At 35.2% G+C, this 15,360-nt stretch overlaps 2 protein-coding genes across 8 annotated transcripts; one reads left to right on the top strand and one right to left on the bottom strand.

Moving 5' to 3' along the window:
- Positions 1-4,530: 4,530 nt before the first annotated feature.
- Positions 4,531-9,330, top strand: LOC147547559 (two-component response regulator ORR26-like). 7 transcript variants are annotated; one of them, XR_015236943.1, is made up of 6 exons: positions 4,531-5,049; positions 5,958-6,110; positions 6,219-6,599; positions 6,719-6,795; positions 7,172-8,268; positions 8,632-9,330. XR_015236943.1 is itself a non-coding variant. In XM_086666032.1 (5 exons), the coding sequence occupies exons 1-5, from the start codon at positions 4,911-4,913 to the stop codon at positions 8,195-8,197; spliced, it is 1,776 nt and encodes a 591-aa protein (XP_086522158.1). In that variant the 5' UTR covers positions 4,531-4,910; the 3' UTR covers positions 8,198-8,471. The 7 variants fall into 7 exon arrangements, 4 of the variants coding, with proteins under 4 accessions (XP_086522158.1, XP_086522159.1, XP_086522161.1 ...); XR_015236944.1 differs by having other exon boundaries at positions 8,513-9,290; XR_015236945.1 differs by having other exon boundaries at positions 4,647-5,049; positions 6,722-6,795.
- Positions 9,251-14,656, bottom strand: LOC147547558 (peptidyl serine alpha-galactosyltransferase-like). The gene is made up of 8 exons (XM_086666031.1): positions 13,774-14,656; positions 12,458-12,628; positions 11,980-12,223; positions 11,690-11,890; positions 11,143-11,618; positions 10,765-10,929; positions 10,429-10,672; positions 9,251-10,145 (listed from the first exon to the last, which is right to left on the bottom strand). Exons 1-8 carry the CDS (start codon positions 14,106-14,108, stop codon positions 9,516-9,518), a joined length of 2,466 nt encoding a protein of 821 aa, XP_086522157.1. The 5' UTR covers positions 14,109-14,656; the 3' UTR covers positions 9,251-9,515.
- Positions 14,657-15,360: the final 704 nt, after the last annotated feature.

Raw genomic sequence — 15,360 nt, 5'->3', positions numbered from 1 at the left:
CTTTCATAAATATATATTTAACATTGATAAACCAATGGTTTCTAATGGTTGGGTTAATACATTTATCCTTTCCATAAATTTTAAGAGAAATATTATGGTGAATATTTATTGTCAATATTTATTTCCAAAACTTATATTTGTCTAAAGTGACATACCAAAAGTGATTTACCTAAAACGAGTGCAGCTCTCTCTCTCTAACTTTCTGTTCTTCGAACTTGAAGAAATTGTGAATTTGTGATTGGCTTTTTATCTCTACCTCGATATTTCCATCTCTAAAACATATTTTTCCTTGGAAATCATTAAGAAAATTATATATATGTCGATTAAACTTAAGGTCTTGTTAAAATATTATTTTATTATAACAACAAACTTAAAATGTAACAATTTTTTCGTACACAGTGAATTTTGAAATCTCTATACTATAATATTGTTCTCATAAAAAAATATAAACTGAATTTGTTTCTGCTACATTTTCAGTATTTTACTAGCATTTTCTTGATTCTATTGGCATCTGTTATGAATGTTATGAATATGTTAGAAGTAGGTTAATAATCATTTTATTATTTCTCTTGCATCTTATTGATTCTAACAACATTTTTTTATATATATAAACAGAATTCTCAAATTTTTCTAGCATTTTTATTTTAAAAATTCAATAATATACTTACAAAAATAAATTCTTCTGAAATTAGGATTGCATTTCTCTAGCATTTTATTGATTCTAACAACATTCTAAAAAAATTATTTAAGAAGAGGGACCTTTTTTTTCTCTAGAATTTCTTTGATTCTCCTGCAATAATTATATTTCTCTAGCATCTTATGGATTCTAACAAAATTTGTCTGAAATTATATGTTAACCAAATTTTTAATATTTCTCTAGCATTTCACTGATTCTCCTGCACATGTCTTAAATTATGTTTCTCTAGCATTTCATGGATTCACCTGCAATATTTATATTTCTCTAACATCTTATTTATTCTGACACAATTCTCCTGAAATTATATTATGTTAACCAAATCTGTATAAAATATGTATAACTAAAAGTTTGGTCATCACGATAAACGGAAAAGGAAACTTTTGTTGTGGAAGGAAATTTTTTTTAAGTGGATTTATTTTCTATTTCAAATTATCTTTGGGCTCTAAACTCATTAATCATTCGATTTTTGAACTTAAAACTCATCCTCATTAAAAAAATTCTGGTCTCCAAACCAAATTAAACTGCTGTCGAACAATTGTGAGGGTCAAAACTTTAGTTACAAATTGAGAACAGAAACATAAAACCCTTATAATTACCACGTTATATCACTAAAATCAAAGTAATAATGTTTGTTTAATATGCTTTCATCAAGTAGTTCTCATGTCAAACACCTTACTATGGAAGAAACTATTTTAATCTCACTCCACTTTTTTTCTTTTAAATACATCTTTTGAAAAGGGTGAGTGGATGCAAAGGTGCACTGTCACATCTTTGATAATTGCTTTTTTGATTAATACCTCCATAAATTTTTTTCCTATTTTTAATGATGGGGAAATAATGTCTGCCCTATCACAACACATTCTACCCTCCACTTCAAAATTAAACCTCACAAAAGAAAAATGAAAAAACAAATGCTAAGGCAACATTCAAAGTAATAATGGGCCTAAAAGTTTGTGTTTTGCTTTGTCCGGCTATTTAGTACATATTTCTATCTCTAAATGAAAAATGACAAACATATAGTGATTTTATTGACAAACAATTAGTACAAAATGTAAGAGGAAGTTGCCAAAATAGGAGGTTTATGGCTATAGGCAGTTTGAGGCTTGTTTGCTTAGGCGGTTTCAAGTTTGGATTCAATTGGAGGCGGCAAATTGGATGGCGGTTTTTGGTTTCCAAATTGAAGCATAGTCGGTTCCAAATTGGACATCCAATTGTCGGTTTATATTATATTTAAATAGAGGTTTGAGTGCCACCACTAAACAAACCAACACAACTACTCAACAACAACTCTTCTTTAGAGAGCTAGAGAGAGAGAGAGCAAGAGAGAGAGCAAGAGAGAGAGCAAGAGTGAGAGAAATTTTTCATAGTTTTTGAGCGGTGTTAAATTTCTCGGTCGTCGAAGATTTAGTATAGAAGGTTATTACTATACGGTACCATCTTGGGACGAACTTGCGGGTTGTGTGAGTCGTCTTCATCTATCCTTCAATAAAGATTTCTTGTTCGTCCGAGGACGTAGGCTTTCAAGCCGAACCTCGTTAAATTTCTGTTCGCATATTTAATTTTGGCTTAGCTTTTCGATTCATCTTCGTAGTCGGATCAATTTCTAGGTAGGTTCGATAGCTTCCGCGACTTTTAGTTATAACACAAAATTTCAGAATAGATTTAGTTTCTTCCTTTTTTTTTTAAAGATTTTATGACACCAATGTAAGGTTGTTTGAATTTGAGTAGGAGGTTGTGAATCTTATGGATGGGTAAGATTTGTTGTCCTACTTCAATTATTCTAGTAACATCTTTGCAAATTCTTTGGAGATAATCATAGAGGGATTACAATGATTGTTTATGCTAAAATCGATGTATTGTATTTATAAATAATATTAAGGTTGAGATTTCGATTTAAACATTATCTACTGTTTTTTTTGGAATTTTAATCTTATTTGTATATTATTGAGTTCAACTAGTTCTTAGAAGTTTTTTTTTTTGAAACATTTGTTATATTGAAGTTTAATAACATATATTTAACAATTTTAGACTAAAACGATAAAGAATATTTTAAATAGCCGAAAACATTTACGTAGTACAACTTTTCAAATGTTCTACCACAAAGGTCAACTCTGTCATCTGATTCATCACGCGAAAAATGATACGAAACGTAAAATTTGGAGATGACCTAGTTGTTTTCTTTCTTTTGATGAATGGATTGGATTCCAATTGTTTGATTAGCTTTCATGCCAATGATTCTTGAAAATTCTAGTTTCTGTACCATAAACGTTCATTTTGATGTCGATGTCTGACAACGTTATAACAAGGGTTACATCAATAGAATAGTTAACGATAATTTTATTTGTGATTGATACATAATTAGGGGAATTTATCATTTTAGAAAGTGAGGTATTTCTTCACAAAATATACAAAAGACTATTAAAGTGGGTGGTAGGAGTTGTTTAAAGGGAAAATTGGTCTTTTATCTTATTCTTTTGTTTAGTGAAAATGTTTCACTAAACAAATTGCATAATTTGCAACCAGCAACAGATTGCAACTGATTTGTAAAAGAGTTGCAACAATTAGGTTTGCAAAAGGAGTAAAAACATTATATTGCAAAAGGATTAAAAAATATTTGCATTGGTTGCATTACATTTGAACTTTAAGCAAACAAACTATAAATGTTGAGATTTTTAACCAAACAAAATACAAACCGAGCGATGCTAGAAAAGATATTACAAGTCAAAGCCTACTCCAACCCTACACAAAATCAAACAGGGGCGGAGCTATAGGTGGCCTAAGTCGGGCTGCAGCCAGGTCTTCCCACCTGTAACTTCTACCTTGTGTTGGCTTTTTTACGATGTAGCCCGAGTCTTTCCACCTGACTTATACTTTGCGTTGAGCTTTTTAGCCAAAGACTTCAGTAGCCCAGTTGGTAAGACAAGAGGTTTATAACCATGAGGTCGTGTGTTTGAGTCCCCTTACCGGCCATATTTGATTTTTTTACACTAGTTCTTATATTAACATCCACAACTATTAACATCAACAACTATCATAAATTAAGTTCTTCACTATTTTAAGGTTTAATTCTTGTGTATATTTCTCCTCTATTTTAAACTAGTTCCTTTACTAGCAATAAAGTTCTTCACTATTTATTTTTTTTTAGGAGAAAAAAGATCTATTATCAATAAGATGTTACAATGTCAACAAAAGACAACGTTTCCGTTACAAATGGGACTAAAATGTAACACACAATAACGCACGAGGGACTAAATTGAGAGATTTTATGACATAAGGTCATAAACCGATGCCGCTAGATAATGTGCGGCTCCATTATAAATTCTGTTACAGTAGCTAAATTCCACTGTTTCCCATGCAATCTTGATCTCAAACCGTTGATTTCATTCCTTATCCTCCAAGGCACTTCCGGATCAATGGACGAGATTAGATGAAGCAAAACCCTAGAATCGCCTTCAATATTTTAAACTAGTTCATATATTAACATCCAAAAAGATTCCTATTAGTACTAAATCCAATTATGTCTATTTTGTATAATAGATGGATATGGATCCAATGATACAATGATGTAGTTTAGCCAAGATTCTAAATTTTTCTGAACATAAATGTTAAAATGTGAACTAGCACTATGATAGGGGGTGTATAGAAATTGAAAATTTTCGTGAACTCTTAATATAAGTTCAGCCCGCCCATACTCAAATTCCTGGCTCCGCCTCTGAAATCAAAGATCTTCATTTTTTAATCAACTCTTTTTTCTTTTCTTGATGGACTTTTTCACTCTAGATAAGACGATAACTAGATTCTATTTAAGTCTGGAATAGGTCTACTTTTATAACACCTTCCATCGATTTTCTTATTACGTCACTATACTAGTATTTTTAACCAAATAAAAAGTGAAATTGATTTTCATGTGGTTTAACTGGTCAGCGCCAGTATTCATTCCTCCACTTCACTCTCTCTCTCTCTCTCTCTCTCTCTCTCTATCTCTCTTGAGTTCCCGCAAACAGGAACAAAACAATTTTTAAAAACTAGTAATCACTTTCTCTCTCTCTCTACACCAATCTCTTCTTCTTTATCTCTCTCTCTCTCTCTCTAACCATTCAGAAGAATCACCAATCAAAAGCAAAACCCTTTGCTGATCTTAATAATTTCTTCTCTCTCTCTCTATATCTTTCTCTAACTCTAAGTGAAGATTTTGAGTTACTCTGATCATCAAATGGATCGATCGATGGAGAATGGGTTTCACTCTCCTCGAACTGAATCATTTCCTGTTGGTCTTCGTGTTCTTGTTGTTGATGATGATCCTACTTGGCTTAAAATCCTTGAAAAAATGCTTAAACGTTGCTCTTATGAAGGTCAATTTTTCAATCCCTCTTAGGTTCTAAGTTTTTTGCTTTCTTCTTATCAGTATCAAAATCTCCACCTAATTTTGATTGATTTTCTTTTCAGTTCATTTGAATTGAGTAAGAAAAGATTATTTTTTGTGGGTGGCATTAGAATTTAGATATATTTATAGTTTTGGGTTTCTAATGATTTTATCTTTGAATTTGGGGATTTGGGAGGTGAAGATTTAGGTATTTTGAAGTAATGGTTTCTCTTCATGTTCTTCACACAGTAGAAATCTAGTTTCTCTTTCAATAGAAGTAATAAGGAGTATTAAAGAAGTTAAAATTGGTTTTTGATTACTTGCTTAAACCAAACCTAGGAATATAAGTGGATTGGAGAACTTGAAACAAGAACAAGATAAGAAGAAGTTTCCTTTCTTTTCTTTTTTTTTTGTTGAAAGAAGAAGTTTCCTTTCTTGGATCTTGGTTGTAGTTCTCATAAGCTGTTCAAAGAGAGCTTGATGGTAGTTTTAAGGTGAAGAAGTACACCACTAATGAACTGTCTTTTTGGTTGGAATTAAAGATCTTAATCCTGCAATTCGGAAGTAAAATTTAATGATGGGTATTGACGTATTCGCATGGGCAAGTCGAAATGATGTAAATCAAGTTGGTCTATATTGTCTTCCAACGAAATGGGAATGATAATTTTTGGAAATTAGAGAGTATTCCTTGGTTGGGTAGTGTCTATTGGACTTTTCAAGTCATTGATGTTGGAATTTTGATCGGGAAGGATCTAAAAGACTCGTATAATATAGAATTGTTACTATGTTTGTTTCTTTATCTTTCTTGTTCTTCCGTTTAATATATGTTATATAATTGTTTTTATGTTTGCTTCATATTTTTGAAGTTTTTCGTGTTTGTTGCTATGACTATTGCAGTTACTACATGCTCTTTAGCAAGGGTTGCTTTAGACAAGCTTCGTGAAAGGAAAGATGGATTTGATATTGTAATTAGCGATGTAAACATGCCTGACATGGATGGTTTCAAGCTCCTTGAACATGTCGGACTTGAGATGGATCTGCCTGTTATCAGTCAGTACTCTTTACATCATTATCTTTTGTGCTTTGAGTATCAACTATCACTCCTTTTCATACTCTTCGTTTCGAAAGAAATTTATGTATCTTATTTATGTGTGGCAGTGATGTCTGTTGATGGGGAAACTAGCAGGGTAATGAAGGGAGTTCAACATGGAGCGTGCGATTATCTTCTTAAGCCAGTACGAATGAAAGAACTAAAAAATATATGGCAACATGTTCTTAGAAAGAAAATTCATGAGGTGAAAGACATTGAAAGTTACGATGGGAACGAAGAGATGCTGTTCAGACATGGATTAGACAATGGTGGAAGCTTCCTAATCGGGGGTGACGTAAGTTCAGGAAAAAAAAGAAAAGAAACGGACAATAGAGAACACGATGATCAAGAATTCAGTGACCTTTCTTCTATGAAGAAAGCTAGAGTAGTTTGGTCCGTAGATCTTCATCAGAAATTTGTTGATGCCGTAAATCAGATAGGATTAGTTAGTGAGTATATCAACTTTCTTTCATATCTTCTATATACTAAACTAACATAAGTAAAATGATAAGAGCTAACTTATCTCATAATTTAAGAGCTCACTGGTTTGCTATGCTTTTTTCGCCAGAAGTTGGTCCCAAGAAGATACTCGACTTAATGAACGTTCCTTGGTTGACAAGAGAAAATGTTGCAAGCCACCTGCAGGTTGACTTCTAATCTCTGTTCACGAATAACAGAAAGAAAGTTTTATTCCTTTAGGCTGATGTTTGCAATAGTAACACTGTTTCTGATTATTCCTTTCGAACTTTTGACTATATCTTATTTTACTTAAAAATCAATTGATAATTCAATTGTCACAAAATCCGTTATATATAATAGTACGACTGCCCAGTACTCATATTTCAGATGCTATTAAGGAACTTCTTACATAAACTAGAGCTAACTTCTTTTATTACTAGTCTTTTCTTGCATATGAAATTCTGTTAGTTCGTACGGAGATCGCCACTGCCCGTACAACTTTGGGTTAAAAGATGAGATGCTTTATTGAATGATTCATAATATGAGCTAACCTTTTTTGCAGAAATACCGTCTCTACTTAAGCAGGCTGCAGAAGCCAAGTGACCCAAAGATCTCTTTTTGTGGGATAAAGCAACAAGATCTTTCACCCAGAGATCCGAATACGAACAATTCCAAGCAGAGCCAGCAGAGCCAGTGCCCAATTCCAGTGCACCAAAACAGTGCAGCTACCTGTGGCTTTGGGTATACTGGCACCAGTTCCCATGTGCAAGATGCAGGCTCTGAAATCCATGAAGGTGATCTGAAAGGTATCATTTCATTCCTCCCAGTTACAGAACCCAAAAAGTCTTCGAAGAGTGATTTACCCGCTTCTCAGAAGAAAAATGGTCCTCAAATGAGTTTCACCGATTCTTTTGGGTCATCAGCACTAGATGTCAGTAATGTATCATTTGAGGCCAATAGATCGAAGCAGTCTTGGAGTAGAGAAGTTCCAATTTTGCAGTTGAAGCAACAACCAAAACAGGAACAAGAACAGTTCGGATACACCAATCTGCCTCTGCCTGGTCAACAACATAAAGTCCAAGCTGAATCTCTAGAGCCAGGCCCATCTATTAACCTTGGTCCGTCAATCTCAGGCCCATCGTTTGAAATGAAACCTTTTTGTAGTGAATACGAATTTAGCACTTACAACAACATATCTCCAGTAGGAGATATACAAGCTGAAGCCCCTGAAATTATAAATCCACAAGAGTTTGGAGCCTTGTCCACCATTAATGGGTTACCAAGCATCAAGCATCACGACTTCAATCAGCATTATTCAAGCATATGGGAATCAAACCAACAAAACTTGATTCCAGATGGGTCTACTTTGTTTCTTTCACCAGAGGAATTGCAACCCAATTTTTTACAGGATTATGCATTTATTGAGGATGTTGGACTCAACAACAACGAAATTTTGAACTACCATGACCCAGTTCTGTTTTCAGATGTCCCCGCTCACTCGTACGACAGACTAAGATCTAACAATGATTACCTATTTGAGTCGACTCTGGAGTATCCTATTATAGATCAAGGACTATTCATAGCTTGAACTTCAGCTCTTCTGGATTGTATATCTTGCTAGAGATCAATAGCGATGAAATGACATTCTCGCTTTGTTAGGTAATTCTCACTCAACTCTCCAACTTATTTGAACTTGGATGTGGAACATGTACAATCGAGTTCTATAATGTTTTCTTGTGTTGGTTTCAGACATATAATTATAAATGCGGCTTGAGTTATAAAATTCTCAAATTATGGGAACTACGAAATGTAGTCTATAATCTAGTTTAGCATATGAAAGTAGTTTTGCTTTTTGTGTTTAATCTAGATCAAGGATTTTTTTGCTTGGTTTTGTAATTCTTAGGTTGTAGGATGAATAAACGTACGAGTTTTGTATGAATGTTCAGTACTCAGTGATCTATAAGTATAATCATCCACCCTTCATCCAAGTTATGAGGACTAAGAGACGACTTGAAATGATAGGACGGACAACGAGGATGTGCTGACTAATTCAAAGAAAAAACAAGGATGTGCCGACACAATATGTTTCAACCCCATTAGCCTTCTAAATATATGATCCATGTTGCATGTTTTGAGGTTAAGAGATCGTCAGGATTCAGAATGATATTTCTGTGTGTGCCTGTGATTATGACGCTCCGCCTTAGGCCCGTGTTGCTACCATTAAAAAAAATGAACAGTTCATGGCAAGCTCTGAGCACGCAGGAAAATGGAATTAGACTCTGAGTACTACCCTGATCAACTGATGACTCGCACAGCATGCCACACCATCCATGGAACCCTCTCGGCTGTCATGATAAAGCACCAATGATCATATCATAGTAGATGTCAGAGGCATTTAACGAGACCATGTCTTCGTGTTTAGTTTGAGGTTTTTTTTGTTATGAGAAAAATGCGGGGTACCTATCCTATTTACCCCGGGTCTAAAAGAGCACATGGACACCCGAAGCTCGAGGAGGTAGTGCCCATCCCAACCTTTGAAGTTACAGAGGCAGCTTCCGTTTAGCTCTCCCAAATTGCTCGTTTAGAGAAGAGTAACGTTTTTTCGAATTTTAGATGTATTCCGCTTCACAATAATTGAACATTTTTCCTTGAATTATAACTTTCATTAGTTGAACTCAAAACTCAGAATTTTACATTAATGAAAAAGAACTCTTTACTAAAGAATGATTAAATCCTTGCTTGGAAATAAGAATCAATGGAGTAAGCAGATTTTTTCTTCTGGGTATCTGGTTTTCATCAGCCACCCTCTTTCACGTGTCGTTCTTAATTTTTCTTCTGGGTATCTGGTTTTCATCAGCCGCCCTCTTTTCTCCATTTTCAAGATTACAAGATTTTGCTGCAGCAGTTTATGGATATCTATCTGTATCAGGGAATGCAGAATAAGAAGCTCTTCTCTTGTTTCTATGACCCTTACTCTTTATCCTTTTTGTTTTACGCCAGGAAAACACCATCGACATAATTATCAAGAAACCCAAGATAGAAACTGCCCAAAAAACCACAATCCAAAACTTTAAGGATCTAAACATGGGCTCTGTTGCTACAGGCAGAGTTGATTTCTGCGCAATCGTCGACTTAAGTTTATCTCTAACCACGTTAAAACTTCCGTTTGTTTCGCCAATTCTACCTGTTGAATTCTCTTCACTCAAAGAGGTTTTCTTTGAGGGGTCAAAACAGTTCTTCCTCTTGTGATGCAAATAAAGAGCTTCATTTAGTGTTCTGGCACATTCGATGCTTAGTTGATCACGATGCAGGATGTTTTCGTCTGTGGAATTGAGTGTCGATGGATCAGGTGGATCAGGAAACTTAGCCCAACATGTATTCACTATGTCAACATTCCTCCAGTTAGCTTTGTCGAAGCTCCAATCTCCAACTTTAAATTCTAATCCATAGTGGAAAACTCTATACTTCACACCGGGTTCAGGAACATAACCCGGGTATATCAGAATCTTATCGGTTATGACGTGCTTCAAATTCAACTTCATGAAATACAACATCGAAACAGAACCGTTATCAAGTTAGTATAGAAGCATAAAAGCAAGGGCTCTTCTAAAATGTGGCCTAAGCGTACATGTTTTGTCATAAATTCTATCTACTTCTAACAAGTAAAGATTCACCTCTCCACGCTGATTAGTACGGGTTCTAATATTTATCAGTTAAATGGAAAGAAATTATGTCACATCATATGCCCTTAGGCTTCGGGCACATTTTAGGAAAAAACCTAAAATCAATCTAGTAGAGAGTATAAGTGAGGAAAGTTACCTCTGCTGCACCGAAGGAGTAACCGTACATCTCACTAATCCACCCGGTCTCATAAATATCCCCGGTGAAATTTTTCGAATAGTGAGCCTTGTCAGCTCGTACTTCCTCAGTTTTATGCAGCCATAGAAGAGCAAATTTACGTAGATCATCTATATGCATGATAATTACACCACCAACCCTATCACAAGCATCAGGATGTCTAGTATGAAGTCTTGCAAGTTCATTGTTGCATCCGATAAGGTAGCTGACATGAATAAGCAGAAGCGACTCAGAATATAGTAGTTGAAAGAATCATAGAGCTAGTAGTGCTTTTACAAAGAGAATTGTTTGTCTTACTCATATGGAGTTGAAACTGGATGGCCACGAGAAGCTTTGAATTCCCATGGAGTAATTGGCCCTCGCATTATCATATCTGCATCCAGAATAACTATGAATTCTGCATCCGTGTTTACATGATTAAGCCAATGAAGGACAGCGGCTGGCTTATTGATTGCTGGATACCTGAAATGGTAAAGAAAAAACAATGCTAATTTGAACAAGTTACTACTGTCTTTTTTTTGTCTGTCCTAGTGCTTAAGGACATTCCAAATGATTAATCACATCTTGAAGTTTAGACATGGAAGCTCAAGATTGTGTACTCCTATTTTTCCATAAAAGACAGCAATCGACGCTAAATTTGAGAAAACATAGATGCAATGAGGAAACTTGAGTTACCAATCGCCTGTCAAGGGATGCCTGCTCATAGATGGGACAACATGAGTAGGAGCTAAATCAAGCCCAGTATATCGCTTCAGGTCTTCACCTGTACAGCTAAGAAGCCGTGTAATATTACCAGGCTGCCCGCTTAAATGGAAACTGTGAACAAGTCCTACAGTTTGCCAGTCGAAATATGTGGAACACTCTGTGGAGAAAATGGTATGGATCTTCGGGTACGGCTTTGCAGAACGGCCAAAAGTTCCCCTCTCCACCTCAGCTATCTCACTCTGTGCCCTGCCATGAGTTAAATATTTTGGCCGAGTGAGTTGAGCGAATGTCTTGCTCTTCAAAAAGCTCAAGTACTTTGACCACTTCGGCTTTGGGCATCCACTTGATTTATGGTGTAACAAAAGTCCCTCATTTAAAGTGTTTATACATTCTATGCTCAAAAATAGCGAACGCCTTTTGTTTGGATCAGCTTCCATCACTTGAACCTACAAGAAGGAAAAGTGCAGTGAATGTATTTGAGTTCAAATTTGTTCTTTAGTCTATCTAGTTCTTTTACCTCTTTAGGATAAGGAGGTTCGGGAAAGAGCCGGCCACATTCATAAACAATTGTATCTTCATGATGATCCAATTTGCTGAAAGACCAATTTCCGACGCTAAATTTTAACCCATAATGAAAAAGAATAGGCTCAACTCCCACTCTTGGTATATAACCCGGATAGATCATTAAGTCGTCGTTAATTTTATGCCTAAGTCCCACCTGAAAATCAAACCAAGGAACCAAATACTTACTTGGTAAGAAAACTTAAGTTACAATTTTACGATAAAAAGAAACTTAAATTCACTAACTTCTGCTGCACCAAATGAATATCCATACATCTCGCTGATCCAACCCTTTCCGTAAATATCCCCAGTTAAGTTAGTCGACCAGTGAGCACGATCTTCCCGTACTTCCTCTGTCTTTGAAAGCCACTTAGGTGCTAATGCTCTAAGGTCGTCAATATGCATAGCTAAGAGCCCACCAACCTTGTCACAGAGTTCTGGGTGCTTCGTGTGCAATTGAGCTAGAAGATTATCACATCCAACCAAGTATCTAAACATGGAAGAAGTATAATATCAGATTAAATAATCATGATTCATGAATCTAATAATACAAGAGATGTATATTAAGAATTTCTGCAAAAACATTGATCGACAAATCAAGTACATCTGATGGATGTCCGCGAAAATCAGAAAGTCTTGTGTATATTGTTATTATAAGCTTATCAACGAGGATTAATAAAACCCGATTCGGAAAGAGTAAATGAGAGAAATAAGTCTTTAATACCCATAGTATGCGGCAACAGGATGTCCCTTCTCTGCGCCAAGTTCCCATGGTATAATGGGACCTCTTATGATCTGATCAGCGTCCAAAATAACTACCCAATCAACATTCTCTGCATCTTTACTATGCTCAAGCCAGTGGACGATTCCGGCAGGCTTATTAATAGCGGGATACCTGCAAATATAGAGTTTCAGTATGGTTGCGAAAAGAGAACAGAAAGAAAGAATACTACTGTTTCCAAGATTATGTCGACTCGGAAACAACAATGACGTTAAATGGAGTCATAGAAGGAAGAGAAGTAGCAAAAATAAATTATAGCTTCATCCAGAGTAGAAAAAAAGTTGAACAGTTAGAATGAGAACTAGAGAACTGGAAATCCACGGCAATTCCTTTAAAATGGAAAACGAAGCAACTAAAACAAAATAGAAAGCAACCACAAATTACACCTAGAAAAGAACTACAGAGAAAAATGACTGATAAATATTAGTCGAAACCAAGAGGAAATTAGATCAAGAGGAAAGTCAATTTCCACTTCTATGATCCTCATATCATACAAAATTTGAAGCAATTTCCTTGCCATTAGATAGTTACCATAATATCTGGAGTTATTTTGATTTGGGCAGATGTTATATCGCCATTTTTTCATAACTAACCCCATGGACTCGACAAAATCTAATCAAGAGACGAGAACTAAAACTCCTATCCATGTCTCAGATAGACTTCACTCGGCTCGAAAATGCATGGATATAACAGCTACCAATAAATGCAAGTTTAGACCATTATACGCCATAGCAAGTTTAGGCAGATAATTTAGTGTAAACAGATCATTAAAAAGTAATCAAACAGATAAATGCAAAAATAATAATAATATGCATCAAAGATTCAAATTATGGAATTCAAAACCAAGGTTAGATTCATTATATCATAAAAAAGGAAACAATTCGAACTCCGGGCAAAGATCATTAATTCATCATTAATGCCACTTAGTGAAAGTAAACCAATTAGCATAAAAGAGTACTCACTAATTCACACTAATACTAACAATGAACATTTTCTTCTAATAACAAACTTATTAGGTTAGAAGCAAATCAAACTGACTAAACTGAACACAAACAATTACCACAAAAACTAAGCAGACTCCGGGCAGAAATTATATGTGGGTTATCGTGATTCACTATTTAGTGGATCAGAATCATTGAAAATACGAATCACGGCAATCCGTATAGGATTTCTGCCTAGAGTCTGCTGGTTTTTCTTGTTCCCTAGCATTTTTCTCACAAAAAAAAACCCTAGTTATGTAAGAATCAAAAATGAAATACCAATCTCTAGTTTTGGGGTGTCTGCTCATAGAAGGAACTTGAAAAGTAGGAGCTAGATTCATCCCTTTATACTTTTTCTTCTCTTCTTCTGTACAACTAAGAAGTCTAGTAATGGGTCCTGGTTGCTTAGCTTTTTTGAAACTATGAACAAGTCCAACTGTTTGCCAATCAAAATAATCTTGACATTCAACAGAAAACAATGTGTGGATTCTCCATGGAGCTGCTTGTTGATTATTATAGATTTCTAACCCAAACCCACTAATAATTAAGCCTAGTAGAGTACCCAAAACAATAAATTTCTCCATTAGAACAAGTTTCATGGAGAAATTTGACATGGGTTTTGTTGCAGAGATCTGAATTTCATGTTTAGAGAGAGAAAGAGAGAGGGGTGAAGATTAGTGGGGTGGGGGTGTCGAATTGGATTATTCTAATAAGAACGTGTTGAGATCAATGGGTTTATTTAATCATCTACTATAATAGGGTTGAGGTTGAAGTGTTGAATCGTTGAGAATTCGAGAGATCAAACTTTGTTTTTTCAGGTGGTGGCTGAAAGAAGGAGAAGAAGCTCTGAGAGAGAGAGAGAGTGTGTGTGTGAGTGTCTCAGTTAGATCTTATTAAGATCACCGTTGGATTGATCATCTCCTTTGCAGATCAACATTCATGAAATATTTCAACCGTTGATCTTGTGTTATATCAATAAGAAGAAATCCAAAGGTAAAAAAATGGATACAATTTGGGTTTATTTCGTTTTGGCCCACGATTTTGGGATCAACTCATTGTTTTGGCTTCATGAGAGCAACTCCAACCCAGTCGACGATTTCGACCTCAACAGACTGCTCCAACTTGGGTTGAAAGGGGCTGAGTTGAGGCTCATGTGACCGTTGGGACTCTCAAACGGTCACATGGCCATCCATCTTGGTCGTTGGATGCGATCCAATCACATCCAATGTCTGATTTTATTTTTTTAAATATAAAAAATTTTAATTATTTTTTAAATAAAAACTTTAATTAGTTTTTTATTTTTCTTAAAACTCTAACAAAACTAACATATTAATAATTAAAACACATTTCACTAACGTGTCAGTTCCCGGCTAGTTCCCCCACCTTGGAAAAATATATTATTTCGAAAATAGTTCAAACACGTGTTTCGCACATACACAAGATTACGCATGTTTTTCATACTCCAAAAAAAACTCATACACGCGTTTTCCGCGTACCAATTTTAGGCCTCAAAAGAAGCTGGAGTTGGAGCTGAGTTTTGAGGCTGAAAACTTTGGATTGAAAAAATAGTTTATTGTGCCTAAGTCAGGCTGGGGTTGGAGTTACTCAAAGTGTCTGACAGTTCTTATGAAGTTTTATAATGTGGTATGAAGCTTCGTAATGCAACATTAAGTTTCATAACATGGTATGAATCTCCCTGATGCGATTTGAAGTTTCATAACATGGTATGAAGCTTCGTAATGTTTTCGAACCTTCATAAGTTTTAAAAAGCTTTACCGTCTCTTATGAAAGTTATGTATATTTCATGAAACATTTGTTATCCATATACTATCTATGAATTTCACTTAGACCAATGCTTCAATTTGA

Source organism: Eschscholzia californica, unplaced genomic scaffold (assembly GCF_041429995.1).
Source record: "Eschscholzia californica isolate CP2 unplaced genomic scaffold, dmEscCali1.0.p SCAF_3, whole genome shotgun sequence".
NCBI lineage: Eukaryota > Viridiplantae > Streptophyta > Magnoliopsida > Ranunculales > Papaveraceae > Eschscholzia > Eschscholzia californica.
Note: the sequence above shows the minus strand (reverse complement) of the source record. Positions and strands in the feature narration are given on the sequence as shown.